This window comes from Stylophora pistillata, chromosome 1 (assembly GCF_964205215.1).
Source record: "Stylophora pistillata chromosome 1, jaStyPist1.2, whole genome shotgun sequence".
In the NCBI taxonomy this organism is placed as follows: Eukaryota; Metazoa; Cnidaria; class Anthozoa; order Scleractinia; family Pocilloporidae; genus Stylophora; species Stylophora pistillata.
The window spans coordinates 25,448,980-25,469,296 of record NC_142519.1 but is presented as its reverse complement, the minus strand read 5'-3'; the positions used below and the strand labels follow the sequence as shown (position 1 = coordinate 25,469,296).

At 38.2% G+C, this 20,317-nt stretch overlaps 3 protein-coding genes across 10 annotated transcripts in view; 1 reads left to right on the top strand and 2 right to left on the bottom strand.

Moving 5' to 3' along the window:
• LOC111329967 (uncharacterized) overlaps positions 1–12,174 on the bottom strand; it is a 23,241-nt gene extending 11,067 nt beyond the window's left edge. Inside the window, exons 1-3 of one of the 8 annotated variants that reach the window (XM_088746835.1) lie at positions 11,012–12,174; positions 6,560–7,444; positions 5,624–5,656 (exon numbers count right to left, since the gene is read on the bottom strand). Coding sequence is in view for 4 of the 8 variants with exons in the window: in XM_022934737.2 (XP_022790472.1) it covers positions 5,624–5,708 (85 nt within the window). In the remaining 4 variants the exon portion in view is untranslated. The other 7 variants (XM_022934740.2, XM_022934738.2, XM_022934739.2 and 4 more) reach the window with 7 other exon arrangements.
• On the top strand, positions 7,689–10,502 carry LOC111329969 (uncharacterized). Its single transcript, XM_022934743.2, has 3 exons — positions 7,689–8,308; positions 8,927–9,079; positions 10,221–10,502. The coding sequence occupies exons 1-3, from the start codon at positions 8,173–8,175 to the stop codon at positions 10,412–10,414; spliced, it is 483 nt and encodes a 160-aa protein (XP_022790478.2). The 5' UTR covers positions 7,689–8,172; the 3' UTR covers positions 10,415–10,502.
• A 697-nt stretch (positions 12,175–12,871) lies between the features above and the next one.
• On the bottom strand, positions 12,872–19,364 carry LOC111329992 (putative transporter slc-17.2). The gene is made up of 10 exons (XM_088746834.1): positions 18,903–19,364; positions 18,087–18,120; positions 17,551–17,750; positions 16,579–16,666; positions 16,201–16,296; positions 15,634–15,755; positions 14,978–15,130; positions 14,646–14,775; positions 13,940–14,178; positions 12,872–13,531 (listed from the first exon to the last, which is right to left on the bottom strand). The coding sequence occupies exons 1-10, from the start codon at positions 19,260–19,262 to the stop codon at positions 13,364–13,366; spliced, it is 1,590 nt and encodes a 529-aa protein (XP_088602960.1). The 5' UTR covers positions 19,263–19,364; the 3' UTR covers positions 12,872–13,363.
• Between the last annotated feature and the right edge of the window lie 953 nt (positions 19,365–20,317).

Below are 20,317 nucleotides of genomic sequence, written 5' to 3'. Positions count from 1 at the left end.
ACGAATAAACCAAACAAGGGCGCGTCCAAAGTCTACCTTATAACCATGATTTTATTTTTCGCTTTCCACAAAAACTGATAAACTTTTCAAAACCAAAACCTGTCCCACATAGGATCACAAATGTCCGCGATAACAAATTATTATGAAATGGCAGATTTTTCACAGAACACGAACTCAAACTTGTAAAAAATAAAAATCGTTATCGTAACCAGAGAAAAAACAAGGGAACCTCTGCAGAAAAGTTGAAGAATTTCAAGATTTCAGTAGCAGGGAGTGGTATACCTATAAAGGTCGATTCACTTAGTAACATTAGGCAACTAACATTGTTTTTCCCGCTTTTGGCAACATCAACAGCTATAAGTAATCAGGATCGAATCATCACTTCGTAGATTCTTGTCTAATACCTTTCTTTCTACGAGGCGGCGCTGAGACTAACACGTACCACAACCAAAGCGTAAAAAATATTCGTACTAAGCGATAAAACTTTGAAATACGCACAGATCCTGTCATAGCAGTCCAGTTCTTACACCCGAAACTTAAAAATGATACTAAGAATTTCCCAATCACTTTTCCTCCTCTTGCTTGGAGAAAACGACGTGAAAATGGCATACAAACAAATTCGACAACAGCACTTTGACGGTTACACAGACTGGCATTGGTCAACCGCTTTATTGTCAAGGGCAGATTAAATAAACTGTAATTAACAAAATGTCCTAAGGGGCCGACCATTTAACTTTTGAGGGGGGGGGGGGAATGGGTAGGTGATTTTGAAAAAAAATTTCCTGCAAGCACTTGTTGGAAGAAAAAAATTGCATGCAGCCCAAATGTAACAGAAAAAATGTACAAAAAAAAAACGGAAAAAAAAAATCCTGCACAGCAGATTGCTAGAAAAAAAATTTCTTGATGACCAGAAATCACCCACCCTCCCCCCCCGCCTCAAAAGTTAAATGGTCGGCCCCTAAGATGTATACCTGGTTGCGATAAATGTGATCTCAAACGTGGTTAGGTTGCGTCTAAATGCGCGGCAGTCGGGCACGGTCTCAGATGAGTGTTCCCTAAATGGTTCTTTCAAACTTCTTTAGAATATTAGATCTTTGTTTAGAAATGTTAAGCGATGCCGACAATTTTGATTTTTAGTGGAAGACTTTTCAGAGCTTGTCCGTGCATACAGCAAAAATCGCTAGGTTTCAACTACACTTAGAAAACATATCTGACCTGGTGACTTTCGTTGTAAGTTATGAACAAGCTCGGAAAATTCATTCACTAAAAAGCTATCGTAATTTTTGGAATTGCTTGACTTTTCTAATTAAACATCAGGTTAACGTGAAGTATTCTGTGGGAATTCGTTGAATATTTCTGACTGCCAGACACAATTTCAAATACACTAAATACTCGGTAATCAAAAAAATTTTCACCGAATTCCACCGAATACCTCGGCAAACTTCGTGGCAGTGTTTGATGCTTGTTTAGAAAAGCAACCAATTCCAAAAAATTGCTCGGTCAGAAATGTGTCGAAAACCAGCGATTGCACAATTTCTGAAAAGTCGTCCATATAAAAACCAAATAATTTTTTCGGAATCACTTGAGATTGATGATATCCTTAAGGAGTTTGGAAAATCTTTCAGCAAATATCGTGTGGACATTTTTGACTGCCAGGCATTTAGTCTGTGCTCCACTGCCGGGTATTTGCACACTGCTAAAAAAAAGCTAAAAATACTTGCGATCCCAATTAGAACTGAGAAAATAAAACTATTAGAAAACATTGGGTAAAGCGAACAAGTACGAATTAAGCCCGGAAAATATTAGAAAAACTCACTTTGAAAAAGTATCTTAGTTTAAAATTATACGCAACCACTAAAATATCAGTTGGAAGACGCAAAATACGCTACATCCCTTCCTAATACAAGCGGCGTTTAAAAATGAAAGCTCCTCTCTTCTCCTAGCTTAGTAAACTGGAGAGGTCAAAGAAAACCCTGAAGTCGCTTTACAATACTTGTGCGTCGGTTCCTTCTAAAAGCGACACCAACCTTTTTGTGGTGGCTTCTGTTTAATAGATGCATGTTTCTCACTAAGAGGCGGTAGTACGTTTAGAAACCCGCATGAGGGGCGCAATGTTTACTGTACACTTAGCCAGGCTGGATGCATACCCCACCTTAAATGTACCAAAATGGCTTCTGCGCGGTACGTTGGCATAAACAAAGTTCTTTTTAATCTTAGCAAAGTTATCCGTGATCGATTCCTAAAGTGCATAAGAAGCCAAAGTGGCTTCTGCGTGGTTCGTTGGCACAAGTAAAAATCTTTCAATCTTAACAAAGTTCTCCGTGATTGAATTCTGATAATACATAAGCCAGCCAATTTTCAAGAAAAAGTCAGTCCCAGACGTATAACATATCATTTCGCTGGACGCGATTTTGGTGAAACGATTTGTGGAAAAACTCATGATACTTAATATCTTCCGGGAATAATTTCGTGCTGGGCTATCGAAACTTTCAACACCGGAACGTGTACGTGTTTGCGTGTGTGCGCACGTGCGTGCGTGCGTGAGTCCGCGCTGGGGCTCTTCTCTCTAAATTCCCGTTAAGGGAGCCTATGAACATAGGATAAGAGCGCTATAGAAATAAAAGTTATTATTATTATTATTATTATTATTATTATTATTATTATTATTATTATTATTATTATTATATGCTCCCCTGTACTCCTTTCCCCCTCCACTTTTGTTTTCGTTTTGCATTTAATTTCATAGTAAACAGTTTGAGGATTATGAGTTAAAGAGCTCTTCTCAATACGAAGGTTACCATCTGAATTCTCTTTTCCATAAACGCCACCAAGTTAAAAAAATCATCAAGGAGAGAAAACCAATGGCAAGGAAGAAGGTGGTCCAAATAGTTACCGCTGAGAATTCTAAGTCAATTGCCCTCACGAAGTAATAAGTTCTTACTAAAACATTTAGTGATAAAAACGAGCGATAAATATATGAACGATGTTTCGACCGCTCCACGGTCATTTTCAAGTTAGAGTTCATGAGTAAATTTCCGCATATATGCGATTTCTGAAACAATGGAATAAAGGTAAAAGATAAGTATTTACATATAAACAATAAAGCTAATAACTAATAACAAAGTGCAAAAATGACGTGTAAATAAGCGGTGAAAAGGATGAAAATTAATTAATATGAAGTGTTAAGTAAGAGAAACTCAAGAGAGAGATGTTTGTGTGATCTGGGCGATAGCATATAATCCTGGTCGAACACACACTTTTCAATTTCTCAAAGTTAAAAACCTGGCTAGATGAAACGTTATCGAATAACAAATGTAGGATATAGATCATTGCAGCAGACTGTGACATCTGGTCACTGACTGCAACTGCACAATTAAAGATAACTTAAAAAGACTTGAAGAAAAATGAAATCGTAACTCTAAAACCACTCTAAACCCCCCCTTGCCATTTTACTTTCAAGATATATGGCTAGAGCTGTAAAAAAAAAGAAAGAAAAAAGAAACAAAAGCTTCCCTTGCTTCGACTTTTTCAAAGGTAAAGTAATGATTGATGACCATCGTAGAGATGCTGTACCCTCTCTTCGAGAAGATATGGGAAGAAGAAGAAGTACCAGCAGACTGGAAGGAGGGCTACCTCATCAGACTACCCAAGAAAGGAGACCTCAACAACTGCGCTAACTACAGAAGAATAACGCTTCTGTCAGTGCCAGAAAAAGTATTCAACAGGATCCTGCTTGAGAGAATGAAAGTTGCAATCGACCCCCACCTCCGAGACCAGCAGGCTGGATTTCGCCAGAACAGATCATGCATTGACCAGATCGCCACCTTGCTCATCATCGTCGAGCAGTTTTTAGAGTGGAACTCCTCGATTTACATCAACTTCGTCAACTACGAGAAGGCTTTCGACAGCGCGGACCGCGACACCCTCTGGAAGCTGCTACGTCACTATGGAGTGCCAACCTCAAGAATTTCCACGAAGGAATGACATGCCGAGTGGTCCATGGAGGTCAACTGACAGACAGCCTCGGTGTGAAGACCGGAGTCAGACAAGGCTGCCTTTTGTCACCTTTTCTTTTCCTCCTGGCGATCGACAGGATCATGAAGACATCAACAGCGGACAGAAGAAACGGGATCCAGTGGACACTGTTCGACCAGCTAGAGGACCTAGACTTTGCTGACGACCTGGCCCTGCTTTCCCACAGCCACCAGGAGATGCAGGATAAGACAACAGAGCTGGCAGCCACCTCATCACAAGTCGGTCTCAAGATTCATGAAGGCAAGACTAAGATCCTCAAGATCAATACAGCAAGCGAAGACCCAGTCACGCTACGTGGGAGCAAGCTGGAAGAGGTGGAGGCCTTTACATACCTGGGCAGCATCATCAACAGACAGGGCGGCACAGACGCAGACGTCAGAGCAAGAATCGCCAAGGCGAGGGCAGCATACTTGTAGCTGAAGAACATCTGGAGCTTCAAAGCGGTGTCAACTCGCACAAAGATCAGACTGTTCAACTCCAACGTCAAGTCAGTACTTCTGTATGGAGCGGAGACATGGAGGACCACGAAGACCACCATCAGGAAAGTACAGACCTTCATCAACAGCTGCCTGGGAAGGATCCTCCAGATACGCTGACCCGACACCATCAGCAATGCAGACCTGTAGCAGCGTGCCAACCAGCTGCCAGCTGAGGAGGAGATCCGGCGTAGAAGATGGGGATAGATCGGGCACACCCTGAGGAAGCCAGCCAACAACATCACAAGGCAGGCGCTCAAGTGGAATCCCCAGGGAATGCGAAAGAGAGGAGGGCCAAGAAACCTGGCGCCGTGACCTGGACGCCGACATCAAGAAGATGAGAAAGACCTGGAGACAACTTGAAAGAGCAGCCCAGGACAGAGCACTCTGGCGGAATGTTGTCGGCGGCCTATGCTCCAGGAGGAGCGATGGGCTTAATGAATGAATGAAGTAATGATCCAATTTCTTGTTCTCCAATGAATTCAGTACTCGAACCTACGCAACTGTGGTAAGTTCAGATTCCAATCTGTTCGAAGAACACCGAGCTGCAGCATACGTACAGGAATAAAATATGTTTCCCGTGCAGAAAGTGTAAGATTTCCAAGGAACATTTTGTGTTACTAGGAAAAGAGGACTCTCTCTCGCCTTTGAAAAATATACGTGCACAAGTTTTAAGCTACTTTAAGATATTCTGATGTAAAATAAAACTTAAAGATATGTTGAGATTAGAATGAGGAGAAAAATTCGGTTGTGCGATCCCTTATCTAGTCAGGTGTTAGTCTACAGGGAAGTGTGTATATCTATTCTTTAGTGCAGTAGAAAAACCGATGTTTCACCAAATAGATAATTGCAAGATATATCTATGTCACTAGCAATTATTTTTAGGCTAAAAACAGGCGGGAAATATTAGAATAATCTACAGGAAATCTTATCAATTCATTTTTAACCTAAAGGTACGTTCGATCCTCAAGTAATAGTCCACACAACAGTCGGTGTATGTTTAAAAATATTGTAACTCGTCCAGCTCTCGAGAACGATTGGTATACTTTACATTCAAATATCACAAATGTAGACGGTAAGATACAAAAGCCTTATAAATACTCAAATCTCACCTTCCTTATATTTCCCCTGCTTGGTTTCACGGCCTGGAACGAAAAAAATCAAGTATATGGAGATTGCGCACAAGACTTTCATCATCTTAACACTGGAAAAGTCCCTTCAGTTCATTTTCTTTACCAGAAAAATACTTCATTTCAAAATCTCGATCTGACTTTCGGTGTTATCATACCTACCCGTTGGGCTCGATTTATCACCGCTTACCCAAACAAACGATGGGGTTCTTTTTAATTCTGTGCTGGATAATTTAAATTAGATGATTCAGGGCAGTCGATCAGTCCTTCTGTACAAATCACACAGCGCTGGACATCTGCCAAATGCATGTCAAGTTATCTGAAGTATCACTATGGCCACTAAAGTACTAAAAATTTGCCGAATTTTCTCTATGAGGTGATTAAAAATTAAGTGACCTATTCTGACAGCTATAACTAAGTTTTTAACCGGTCTGATAACCATTTGGAGTGTGACAAATATTGGTCCATCATTGACTCTGATTTAAATATTCATTTTTGGTTAAGAAAAAAACGTCTTCAATTTACTTTCGATCCATGACGCACATAGGGTTTTGGTATAAACGAAATAATCTCTCATAGCCTTTTCTTCAAATATAGGTAGTCAAGTGGTAGTTTTCAAGCAACCGAGTGCCTTAAAGCATTAAAATCCAATTTTTTTAAAATTTATGTTAATCATACTTTAAACAGTAAATGTATTCCATTCGTACATATGTATTTTCCACTTTAATAGGATCAACTTTCAGAAGCACTAATTAAAAAAAAGTCATCAATTCCAACAATTAGTTTATTTCTCAATGCCAAACCTATCACCAGGTATCTTATCCAATTTTAATCTTAGGACATACCTCAAGGGAAAAATTAATGGTATCATAAAACTGTTATTAAAACTGTTATTAGTAAAAAAGTAAACGCATTTACTTCACCCTTGAACGAATTTACCGTTAGGTACGGCCTGAAAATTGTTGTCGTTTCAACTAAAAAGAACAAGACGAAAAAGACCCTGTTATTTGAGCTGTGTTTAAAAAAACGAACTCTAGGCGCATTTTCGAAATCAAGGTCATTCTTTTGTCTAGAATCGCATAATTGAATAAAATCTCGCATTCTGATTGGTTAACGAAGCAAGGTATTTAGCGTGGAATTGCGAGTTGAAAATGAGGCTAAGTGATATTGTTTCGCACCTTTTGTTTTGCGCTCAGGATAAAAACAAACAATATTATTGATGTTATTTCTATTCAATTATGCGATTAAAGGAAAATCCATCACCTGACTCGTGAATTCCGTGTTAAATTGGATTTGAAAACCGATATCGGTCTTCGCGTGCAATTTAACACGGAATTCCTTCGTCAGGTAATGAATTTTCTTATGTAATGCATTAATGGATTACAAACACACCAAAGAAAAAAAAGTTATTTCTTGTACTCTATCCACCTGACGCTAAATACAAATCTTTGAGCGAAACGGTGACAATTAAATGCTGCGGTTGCGTATGTTAATCAGAAAAGTCAAGAAAAATAATGCGGGTTGTAAGGAGAGAGAATAAAAAGAACCCTTCGTGCACATTTGTAATCTGGGCTTTTGTTAGTCCAAATATAGCGTCAAACCCAACTCGGACAATAAAAAAAAAAACAGATTAGCATTTACTTTGCATTGAGAGAACCTTAAAGAGAAGATATACTTAACTTTGGAGAGAAGCTGTTAAATTTTGATGTACTCAGCATGAGTGGTAAACCAAATTAACCAATCATGAAGCGAACTCATCTTTTTCAAGCATTTGACATGAGAACTCTCTCATCTGCGCATCTCCTACAACGAGAGCCACATTAGAAATCCAAGATAGATGAAATCAGTTCCAGAATATTTTTTAGGCGACAACACATATTACATAGTGTGAAAGATCTATGCCTAACAAAGTTTCTTTCGTTGTATATGTAGTAACATTTTATCACTTCTAGATTCAGGTTCTTTTCGGAGATTTCTGTTAATCTTCTTTCTTTGTTACTTTTTTTTTTTGAAGCAGATGGTGCAGATCTCAAATTACAAAGAAAAAGGATTCGATGACACCACACATTATACTTCCAACTCCTCAACACAATACAATCAACAGCTAACCAATAACTAGTGCAACACCATGTTAAAAAGTCAAAAGGTTGTCGTTGTTTTCCTTGATTATGCCGTGTTTCCTTTATAAATGCAGTTTCAAAACTAGTAGCTTTAAATCATAGCGAATCTCACTTCTTCTCACGTCGTATCAGTTCGTAAACCAATAGTAATGCTATCAGGAAACAAGATGCGCACCTATCGACAAAGAGATAATTACAATTTTTCTTTTATTGTAAGTTAAATCCAATCAGTTAATTATCATAACATGGTTCTTGCAAGTTAATTTCTGATCATCGATCACGTACACAAAGCTTAAGATTGGATGAAGAGATTTTCAACTGATTTCAGAAAGTAATTAACGAAATCTCGAGATAAAAAAACTCGCGGACCAACAGAAAAACTGAGCATTTAATTTTTTAACTTCATAATAAATGCAAACAAAGTTCATCTCTGATAACTCGCCGTTAATACTAGTAGAGGCCCTCGTTACAACGTTTGTCCCGTATCTTGGAGCTCTTCACATATTCATGGTGCAGAATGTGATAGCGAATATTCCTCCTTGTTTTCGTAAGTTCAAAGTTCATACAATATTTTGTTATTTCATTCCCTTTTGCCGAGAACCAGAGGAAGTCATTAGAGAAGATCAGTTAGCTAATTTTTATGTCATCATAATAGAGACTTTTCCTCGATACCAAACACTAAACACTGATGAATTTTTTCAATCTGTAGTAGCAGTTGTCATTTTTCTGGTCAACCGTTCTTATTTTTAAAACGGCTCGCAATTTTTGCACAAAGAATCCGCAAAGTACAAAATGCACGAAATAAGCTTAAAAAGCGAAAAAAAATTAAATATTTGTTTTCTTATAATGCAAAACGGTTCCTGCACAATATTAGAACAATAACAGAAAGCAAACTGCGTGAAACTTGAAAAAAGCCTTATCAGTTACAAAAAGCACAATAGGAAACTGATATTTACATAAGACATACTGTGTTTTCTTCTCTCTTCTCTTTTGCTGACTCAATGGGGTCAAAATAATTAATTTTCTTTCCAATTTTGTCCTTTCTCCAGCTTCCCATCTTTTAAACAACAATCCAACTTAATTAAAAAACTTATGGTTACCCCTCATTTAATCAATCTGCTGACACAATTATTTCTCTTAAATTCGTACTTTTGGTTGCCGGCAGTCTTAGAATGGGGTCCCTGCAGTGCATGCTCTGTAACATGTGGCATCGGAGTCAGATATCGCACGACCGAGTGTGATTCGGGTAATCCAGCAACGGAAGGAAAGCAAACTACAGTGGAAGAAAGTTGTCAAGTTAATCCTCCTTGCCCACAAGGTATCACGGACTACATACACGTAATAAACTGCTCGGTGTAACAGCTTGTCTTGGTCTCACCAACTGATAGTGTTCATTTGAGCTGATTGTCGTAAATCCAAAACTAAAGTAATCATAAGGAACAGTGAGAACAAAGGAAACAAAGATTCAACAAACAAACTGCCTGAAGTGCAGGAAAACAAGACTGATTTTCATTTTGAATCTGATTGGTTAAGAAATTTGCAGGAGTTTTCTGGACCAATCACAGGGCTAAGTTAAGCAAAAGTGAAAGCAATACTGGATTAGTTCTGACACTCAATTGAAATTGGTTCATGAATTAGATGAGGATACCTTACATATGATCAACAAAAAAACAAGGTGCATACAAAAATTCTATCAGGTGCACTGCCATTGAAAAGTGTCTAAGGTGGCTCAAAATGGTCTTGTTATACATCCACTCTTTGATACATCATAGTTTCTATTTTTGTTTGTTTGTTTTCTTGTTTTGTTTTTGTTTTTTGATAACCGGTGTTTGAAAAATGCTTGAGTATTTCTCGGGAGGTTTTGACATATTCGGTTACCACAGCAAAACTAAAGCCTGATGAATTCGATAATTTAAGGGAAAGGACACCTCAGTCAATTAGGGCAGATTTAGGGTTTAAGGATCCATTTCATAATAATTCTCATTTTTGACAATGTAAGATTATGCAAATTTTTATGGTTGTGACTGAATTGTTTAAATCATTCTTAAAATGAACTAATTTTATTTCATGCGATTGACAACTAGCATAAACATTTACCTTAAACTTATGGCTCTCCCTTTTAGTAAGATGTTCAAGTGAAGTAAACCTAATACTAGTGTATGTAATAACCCTTAAGTGTCCATCTGCCTCCCACTTTATACCTTTTGAACTCTCTGTTGTAGATTATGTCCAATATGAAGAATTCTATCCATGTGTCGAATAATTATTTAACGTGTTTATTTGATGACTCATATTCACAACTGTCCTTAATCAGAAAGCACATGAGTAATTAATTTAAAAGTCTCGTGATCAACTGTCAATCACAAACGTCCTTTGAACTCTGTACAAACAAAACAGAAAACAAAACCCTATGGCAGCTAATAAGTTTCACGACACCATGTTTTTATTAATTTTCACAGGCACCACAAATCATGGGTCCCTTCTTTTGTTAGGATACTCCAAAGCTGCTATGCAAGACCATGTGATCAAGTCTGCAATTGTATATAGCATAGCAGAATGTGGATTGATGTGTTTACAAGACTCAAGCTGCAAGTCCTTCAAAACCTGTTCTAGGAAAAGTGTGTTTCTCTGTGAGCTAAATATTGCTACATAATAATAATGAATATGAGGAAGATGTTATTTCGAGTATCAATTGTTCATATCATAATGCTTTCGATTAAAGCTCTTGACTCATCAATACACTGTGCTTATATCTGGAAAAATTGCAATGTTTTTTTTTGTTGTTGTTTTTTTTGCTGCCCTTGTTCCAAAGGTTTTCTATGGACCAAAGCAAAGGTCTGTTCAATTTGGTTTTATCAACTGAGTCCAGTTACATTGGAATTTAATAAAAATCCCAAAAAGACCTGTCTTTCCAATATACTGGTATGTTGTAGCTTTAACTACGTAATGGAAGTCCACTTAAGAAACAAAGCTGGAAGAAGTGGGTCATTTATGTGGTGGCTAATTTTATCAGACATATTGAGAATACATCCTTTATTAATAGCTATGAAAATACAGCCCAGATAGAGGGCAGTAGAAAACAAAATCATATATCTTTGTTCCCTAGGGAGGTAAAGATCTCTTCCTCGTTTACTGTCTTGTCCTCCATTTGGCCTTCATTTTCAACAAATTGAATAGAGAAGAATGTGTACAAAACCACATCATTTTTACCTCAGTCAATAGTACATAAATGTCCTAATTTACTACTTACCCCACATTCATAATCCTTTTGAAAGCTGTCTTAAAAGGTGATGAAAATTTGACCATCTTTGCCACCAATTTAAATAATTCCTTGCAACCTCATTACACACAGATGACAACAACCAATATTCAACAGAAATGGTGAGAACCAAAATGCACAGTTCACAAACAGCTGCTGCTTTAGGCCTCCCCACTTTCATTAAGCTTGTACTCCTGTTTGGATCAACATGGTTTGGTACCCAGCCATGTTTAAAACCGCAAAGTGTTACGTCACAGAAGGCAACCAGGTTGCTATTCAATGATCAAAATGGCAGCATCCATGGTCAAATTCTTGATTCATTTGAAAAGTTAAACTACTCTTTAAAATATCAAAATGCGGCCATTGTTATATTTTCATGCATATTTTGGAATGACCGAGATGAAATCAATATGGTTTCTCATTCTGAAGCAGCTCCTCCTTTAGACAGTAATTTTTAAGAAAGGAAATCATTCTAGTTTCCTACCTGTACCTTTTTGATGGTGTTTTCAGGTTTTGATAGGCAAGATATCAGTTACTATTGCTTGCATCTCTTCGAGTGTCTTTCCTTTGAAAAATTCTTCCATGACTTAGCAGGGTTTCCTTCTTAAAGTGATTTATTCGCTTAATTAAGGTTGCTTCCTCACGCGTCACCCAGGCGTGCGCCATGTTGGATTTATAAAAAATAAAAGGACTGGGAACGAGTAGCTTCAATGCATGGAAAGAGATAAGGAAACTAATCAAGGCGAAAATGAGGTTGGTACTAATACCTAAACACGGTTACGAGGTATTGGATTAACGCTAATATTTGGGGATTACTTGATAAATGCTATAGAATACTATTGTCGTGTTTGCATAGCCTCATCTTAACACTTGGGAGGGGGTGAGGGAGTGGTTGGATGGGTGAGGAAGGTAGAAGATTTCTAGGAAGTTGAGCAAACCCTGAAGTACGTTTCAGGCATGAAAAACTGTCTTGAATCAGTCTCCCAGCCCTATTCGTGTTTGCATAAGGCTATGTAAACGCGGAAAAAGTATTCCATTGCTCAATTCGTGACTTAAGGTTGCCGTGCACCTTCAGAGGTGTCTCGCGTGAAAGGGATGTAGCGCGTCCGGTTTAAACTGTAGATATCTAAACCCCTATATCAAATTAAAGTTTATAGGACTGGCTATCAGACTATACCAAAAATTTTGAAAAAAAATGAGTTGTCGAATTTTTCACGACTTCTAAATGCGAGCGCCCGAATCACCCTTTGAACGTTACATGTTAAAACGAACTTAATTTTTCGCTTATTTAATGTGTTCCTCCGTTTCCGGGGCCAAAGCGCTAAAATATCATGTCTGCGATTTGCCATATTCAATTTCAGTGAAAAGTTACAGAACATTTTTTAAATAGGATTAAAAAAATGTGTTGTTATCGTACAAAAATCGCTCTTGAAAAAAAAGTATTTAGAAATAAAAAATTCGGAGACATATTTTTGTTGTTTATATGTAAAACTAGCTACTGTCAAAATTTGAGAGCAATCGCACAAATTCCCTTTGACTTGTAGCTCTTAAAAGGCGATTCGAGCGCTCGCATTTAGAAGTCGTGAAAAATTCGACAGCTCATTTTTTTCAAAATTTTTGGTATAGTCTGATAGCCAGTCCTATTAACTTTAATTTGATATAGGGGTCTAGATATCTACAGTTTAAACTGGACACGCTACATCGCTTGCACGCGAGACACCCATGAAGGTGCACGGCAACCTTAACGGTCCAACTGGCTGAAAAGAATCGTCGACTCTCGTAATTATATAAAAGCGTGGTTTGGGATATTCCGTGATTACAGGGTACTAAACAAGGAAAAATTTCAAGAACTTTTTCAATCCAAAAATAAATCTATTGACATTATGATGAAACTTGAAACAAGGGAAAAATGATTATCAACTTGCTTCATGACACGGCTTTAGTACAGCGTATGTTTGTATGGAAACATGCTGATACCTCTACATGGCTGTTACCTTACGACGAGAAAAATAATGCACCGTTAGAATGGAGACGAAATCAGGAACAAGATATAGAGGACTTAGTCCATACTGTAACGAAGCGCCTTAAACTTATGGTTCAAGGTGCCTGGGCGTGCCCCGAGCGAAGGAAGTGGGTACTACTCTCCCTTCTCAGGGAGAGTAGTACCCACTCTTTATATTAAGTCGTCTTTTTTTCTGCTTATGGTATTAAGTATCTTTCTACTTTTGTACACTGCATCTAAAAGATAATCATGATGCTTTAGAAGTTCCTGAGTTCGACTCGCTGCACATCACTGTTTGTTTGAATCAGAGTTTGATTTGCCAATGAAAACAGACTGATTTGTCAACTTTCCTCCTTCATTTTGATTTCTTCTCTCTCCCCAATCTTCTTCCCTTCATGCCCGTTGGCCCACGGCTGTTGCTCAGCTGACATCAGTAAGCAAAAGAGCAGCATTCCCAACACATAGATGACAAAGGTTACCCAGAATACTGTGCGCCACTCTTCAGCTTTCTAATGAGGAAACAAACGTACACAAACTTTCGCGTCTTGTGTAATTAAAAGGACGATTATGGAAATAATCAGAATAGAGGATGACAGTAGAGTTGGATTGTGATAGCAAAAAATAAATAGACAGACCCATGTTGAATCCTAATTAGACTCTGGTTAGACTCAACTTTGGCGACTTTAATCCACCTGCTACACATACTCCACGATTTCCGTAAAATTCAGTGAGACATTTTTGTGTCCCTTTTATGACAGGAACAACTCAGATAGAGTAGGAAGAATCCCAGTTCAATTTCTTCTGGGAAGATGGGTAACTCTCTTGCTCTTCTTAACGAATAGATATTGGACAAAGAAACCGCACTAAATCCACCAAATGCGGATGTTGTCCATCGCGCATATAATTCGTTAACCCACCTTATTAACTGTGATATAACCAACCATCATTGGACTTAGAAAACCCGTGATTGTTCCCACAGTGTTTGTGAGGCCCATAATCACGCATGCGTACCGAGGAGCTATATCCAGCATGTTCACATTGTAACCAGAATGCATTAGCCCAGAGGCTGCCACCCCAATGCACATACACGTGACCGCTACAGGGGCTGTGCTAGCGTATCCTGCGGCTAGGATAAACGTGCCGGCCCCGATGGCTCCTGGTAAAGGAAATAAAATAGGAAGCGACGAAATTAAGTATCATCTGATGGCGAAATTAGGTCTTCGACACCTGATTAAGCATACGCACTTACTATCAATTATTCAAAATTCTATTCTGCGAGAGAACAGTTAAATTTTGAATTTTGAATTTTGTCTTGAATTTTGTCGTTTTGTTAGCGAACACAGATCAGAAAATATATTGCTACATGCACATTGTGACCTCTAGTGTCTTCATGTTCGAAATGAAACTTGAAATTTTGTATCAAAAGAAATAAAGAAATAAATATGTACAAGGAACTAAAATATTTGAAACAATTTTCAAATGACTGAATATAAATATATGGCCCTACAACACGCCTGCCCGCGAACAAATACTTCACCAGTGGGTCATGATTAGCTGCATTTTATTACGATGAATCTTTTACACGATCATAATTTACAAAATGGTTACAAAAACTTTTCTAACCAACAGCGAAGTATATTCTTCTGACTGATTTAGTACTTAGTCCTCTCCTTCGTAACAGATCAGCCGTGATGCCACCGAAGGGGCCCGAGAGAGACTTGACCAAAAAAGGAGTGGCTGCTAAGAATCCCATCTAGTGTGATAAACATAAATTTATTGATTACAAATCTAGTTTATATGAATAAAAAAAAAGTTAAAAAAAATTATCTCGGGGATGACACCTCTTTAAGCTGTAGGTGTGAATCAAACCGAGTTTCTTTTACTTAGAAAGCAATCAATACAGTGTATGAAATTTGACTAGCTCAATACCAAGAGGTCGCAAAATGTTTTCATACCGTCTGTATATCAAAGTGTAAAATGTCAAGAAGGAACATTGGCAAACAGATAAGAATTGTGTACAATCCCCAGTCTGAGGCCAGGTTACCAAACATGATTCCCCACACGGGTACTGAGGTCAGAATTGACTTCCATGGTATCGACGCATCTCCCTAAAGAGATATTAAAAAATTCTATGATTGGGTGAAAAAGTAAGATTTCCAGTTTCCTACAGTTAGAGTCCACAGTACTTCAAAGGCCTGATTTAAGCAAATTAAAGTGACCAAGATTAATCCAAATCGACTCACGTTATGTAATTGACCATGAATAGCAGCCCACGGCTCGCAGCTTAAAAGTACGTGTCACACTTTGTTTACAGGGTCTTTCCGTGTAGTTTACCGTCCTAATGTCTACGCAGGATATATGAACTGATTTGTTGCAACTGATAAGGTGAGGATATAATCGATTAAGACATCAGAGTCCAACTCTGACTTCCGCTCAGGTCCTCAGTCAACACCACCGACAACAGTTCTTCTCGGTATCACTCTCGCCTGGATGATCACACTACACAGTGACCTGTACTCCTGATTTCAAGTCCAGTTAATTTTTTCTATAACTTTTTCACATAACTTTAATAAAAAAATAAAAATAAAAAAATAAAAAAAAAGACGCTTACATGTACTCTATCAAAGCTGCTTTCGATGTAATTTTTTTCATCTTCTGATATAGTGGGATGATCAGATGGTGATTCGTGAACAACCAGTTGCCAAGCAACAAACCACAGTATACCAGCAGCGCCTAAAATGCAACAAGGGAAATTGAATACCGGCTGGAAAAATTGATTCATATTATTTGATATTCAGCATTTTAATCAGAATGCCAAAGATACCATTAATCCAAGCAGGGCTGATATTTTTCAACTCATCCTCCAAAGTTAAAACACATATGATACTTTGACGCAGTACATAAGCGATTCTTAACAAAATTATAATCAGTGGTTTTTTGTTCTATAAACCGCGCATGATCCCTTATACTTCGCCCTTGTTGTTCCCGTCCCTCGACGGAGTATACACGAAACTCCTGAGTTTATGGCTTGAGTTGAGTAGTTTGAAACAAGAGAGGATCAGCCTTTCTCCTCTTTTAAAACGCGTGGGAGACCGATTCGAATCGAATCGATTTTTTATGGTTGCAATGAGACTGTTCGATGCAAGATTAGTTAAAAAGCACAAGGCTCTGCACTCACCAAAGCAGTAAAACACTGAGGCCCAGCCTCCATCAAAGCCGTATTTTGTTAAAAGTCCTGATAGTGGCATAGTTATGATGGTACCCACGTGACAGCCTTGTCAGAAAAATTAAATAGATTTTTAAAATAATTCATTCATATATGAAACTGTCGGGGGTGTACGGTAAGAGAGAAGACAATCACATCAAAAGCTATTGAAAACAAGGCAGAAGACGGACAGCTCTATAGAGTGTGAAAAGTACAGTCGAAATAATTATTGGGCAAGTATCGCTGATATACTTGTCAACTAACCCTCTAAAAGTAAGAGTATTTAAAAGTTGAGTATGCATTCACACTAAAAGTGTGTGTGGACAATTCAAATGTTTACTGTTTACTGACCAGAAATTGCCATGGTAACAAGAGTTGTTCGCTCCAGTGGTGGCGCCCATTTACTCCATATAGCGTGGTTACATGGAAACACGGCGCCCTGTAACATGAAAGGTAAACTCATTAATGATGAAACTTGTTCCCAAACAGAGCAGTTGGCGGGTTTAATAGTTAAAGGGTGAGCTACAATACGCTAAGAGACGACGGAGAATTATCAATATCATGCTGAATGCAAGCAGTGTTCGTTTTCCTATCAACAGTTATTTCACATCACGAGTTGTCTCGAATGAAAAATGTTATAATTAGATTTGAGTTATGTTTACTTGGGTAGGGAGACGAAAAATCCCAAAATTATAAAAGGTCTGTTTTCTCTTGGTGGGGTACATTGGGTAATGTTTCACTTATCTGACGATGGCCAGTAAACAGAATTGCAGGAATTGTCCGAAGAACTTTATAGATTGCTAAGGTTAATTCTTCTCTCCTCCCAGGGTCAGTTCAGCAGTTGTCCCTTTGTGAAAGATCCTTAAATTTTGCTTGAAAAAAGGCTGAAACTAGAGACCTTGAGCTGTTTATGTTGTCTTGGCTGAATGTAATTCTTGAATTAAGAAGTTGAGCGACAGTTCGTAGAAAGTCATGTAATATATCTTATCAACCAAGCGCGAGGGCCGTACTGGGAGAATATCGGCCCGAGGTCTTGACGGTACGGACCTCGCTGCGCTCGGTCCGTATAAAAAAGACCGAGGGCCGATATTCTTCCAGTACCGTCCCCAGCAAGCTTGGTTAATAAGAGATTTATTATACGACTGAAGTTCAAAGGGACACAAGTGCGGTATCATTCGGGACTATTCGGGACAGTGCCAGGTCCAATACTTAGAGAATATTGGACCGGCAATAGAGCATTTTGATTGGTTGATTTTAGTTATTGGCCCTCTGACTGTCCGAGTCGTGTAATAAAATGGATAACTGACGACTTTTATAACTCACTAGCATAAGTCCTTCTCCCGCTCTGACAGCAATCATGCCGTACACGCTGTAACGCGTAGCCACTGGTGTCAGGAGTGTTAACATGGAAGCCAAAAAGATGGCGTAACCGAATATTCTCGTACCGCCTAACTTGAGAGCGAGGCAGCCACCCGGAAGTTGTAAAAAAGCATATCCATAGTAGAATGAGCCAAGAACAATACCTGCGCAGAGAATGATGAGGACAGAAGTCATAGTTTTATAATGCAGATTACAGATGTGATGGAAAGGAGGTTGAAACTTCTTTCAAAGAGTTCATAGCTTAAGTAGAGCGGTTAATGTATTATTGAATTCAATGCCTCTTTGCAATTGTAGCTTTGATTTTATCGCAATAATGATTCCAGAAATAATTGTCCAACAAAATTTGCAAGAGATAAAAGGCGATGAACAACAAGTGTCCTTCAGCTAACTAGATAACTTTAGCAAGAATTTCGACCAAGCAGAAGAAACAGCTTACAAAACTTGTGGAAGATCAATAGAATTTGAATTTTTTTTTTTACCTTGAAGCTTTGAATCCCAATCAAATTCCGCTTCCTGAAAATTAATAATTAAGAGTGACGATGTCACTTGGTCATAATTTTCCCACAGCGCAATAACAATTTGAGAGGTGTGTCGGAAAGTTGAGCAAGCTAGGATACCTTGGCTTCAAACTTTCGGAAAATAAGTGAACTAGTAAATTCAATAGATAGGCAAACTCACTGGCTTTAAAGCAGACTGTCATGTTGTTTTGGCGGGAACATGAATTCTTAGTTGTTTATGAACTGAGCTAAAAGGTTTAATAAACTGCCGTGATAAAGTTTACTAAACTGAGACTTCGACGGTCAGTTCTTTCTTCAGTCACGAGATCTAGCAGTGAGAAAACGCTTTTCGTAACACAATTATTTTAATGAGTAGAGCATTGTCACAATATTAATTTCACACCTATGTGCAGTCGTAAAAAGATATCCTCCCCATAACAGGTAAAAAAAAGGTAACAAAACTTAACAGCAGATTGGAAACCAGCATTTTTAAAAAGGAAATCCGAAAAATCCATAGTACCGTCTTGATGATTGACTTATATCAAGGACATAAAAATCATTTTAGAAATATTCTCCGATGACTTTAAGGCATGCCATGCTATATCTTGTAATTCTAAATGGTGAAGATTTTGATTCAAGACCTGCTTTTTGACCGAAAACAAAAGACAGCACATAAATCTTTCATTAACCTAAAAATCAAATAAAAAGGAAAATATACCTCGGCTCATATCCTGTTGATAAAATAGATATCGATCCTATGAGTAGCATATGAAAAAGGTATTTACGATAAAAGTTTACCCTGGTAACAGTGTATCCTCTTTGATGGACGGTGTGGTTGTTAACCATTGCACCAATAGCGACATTCAAATTAACACGCAACGCATACATGTTCATAAATCCGAGAAAAGTCATTATGGCCAATATATAACGCTTTGGAAAACTGTATACAGCCCTGGAAATCCTATTCCCCTGACGATTTGTTGTCTCCGATGAAATATCTTCATCACCATTCACCTTCTTTTTACACTTCTTCCCTGGTGTCGGACATTCGCAGAACTGGCATAAAACAAGAAATCTTGACATAAAGCGAAAGCAAGCATATAAAGTGCTTAAAAACCGGGTTAAACCCGACTCCAAGTCTCCCGTAGACTGAGCCATAAACTTTGTTTTACACCATAATTTATCCTCACGATATCCTTACTTCGCCCTAACAACTTTTTTGTCATCTTAGAAGGGCCATAACCGCTTCTTGAAGGTGGCTATTTCATATTTGACTTGCAGGTGTTTTTTTGACTTCAACCCGTAGATTTGAAGGATGTTACCAAGCAACACACCAAGTGTAAACAAAACCCTTTCAAGTGAAACAGGTATTTCGAAAAATTTAGTTCTCAAAGTATGTTGAACGACATTAGAAAAAATGGAGATTTACCTCTTGCAAAGCGTCGAAAAATGAGTTTTGATACGCTCATTTTAAATCCTTGATAAACTGGGATCATCGAGTTCATTTTTGATATAGAAGCACGTCCAGTTTAAGTTTCCCCTTTACACCCTAACATCATTATGCATTTTCTCCATACTGTAGTTCACACATTTCCAAGGGTGCTGACAAGGAGAATTTAACAGTCTAGAGTTTCTTCTTTATATGGTTCGTGGTCATTCCCTTTATTCAGTTTCTTGTGACCTTAATTAATGCGTGATTCAAGTGTGATATTGTAAGGAGAAATTAGCTACTAGTCATCCAATCTAAGGGCGGTCAAAGGATTAAGGATGTTCGTACAGAGAGGTTTTATAATTGGCGTAGCAACATCTTTAGTCAGAGATAACATCTGGAACTACTTAATGATGGCTGGGAATTTGCTTAAGCAGTTAAGGATTGTTTGCATATGCAGGTTTGAAAAAACGCACTCTAAACTGAGCTAGTTACTATACTGTCAACCACCCTAGCTTAAACCTAAGAATAGCTTTTGTATCGGGGCAGAAACCACAAAAACCACATATAAAGTTCTTAATCACAATTGAACCACATTTCAGTGCTGCTATTTTCACGGGGAGGGGCTGCGCCGCGCTCATCTAGACAGTAAATCCTTACCTATCGGATAGGTTGCTGTGCTGTTCAGTGCAGAAATTTGAATAGGTATTCTAATCATAGCGAAAGTAATTGAGTGAGGGTTGGGACAAAAATGGGTATTATCATTCCGAAATGAGGATTGCAA

Bases quoted from the DNA above. Each gene is read 5' to 3' on its own strand.
- LOC111329969 (XM_022934743.2), top strand. From the start codon at position 8,173: ATGCAAACAAAGTTCATCTCTGATAACTCGCCGTTAATACTAGTAGAG. The intron at 8,309-8,926 runs GTAAGTTCAAAG...GGTTGCCGGCAG, and splicing joins GAATATTCCTCCTTGTTTTC to TCTTAGAATGGGGTCCCTGC. The intron at 9,080-10,220 runs GTATCACGGACT...TAATTTTCACAG, and splicing joins TAATCCTCCTTGCCCACAAG to GCACCACAAATCATGGGTCC.
- LOC111329992 (XM_088746834.1), bottom strand. From the start codon at position 19,262: ATGGCTCAGTCTACGGGAGACTTGGAGTCGGGTTTAACCCGGTTTTTA. The intron at 16,667-17,550 runs GTGAGTTATAAA...TTCATGTTACAG, and splicing joins CGGGAGAAGGACTTATGCTA to GGCGCCGTGTTTCCATGTAA. The intron at 15,756-16,200 runs GTGAGTGCAGAG...GTTGCATTTTAG, and splicing joins CTCAGTGTTTTACTGCTTTG to GCGCTGCTGGTATACTGTGG.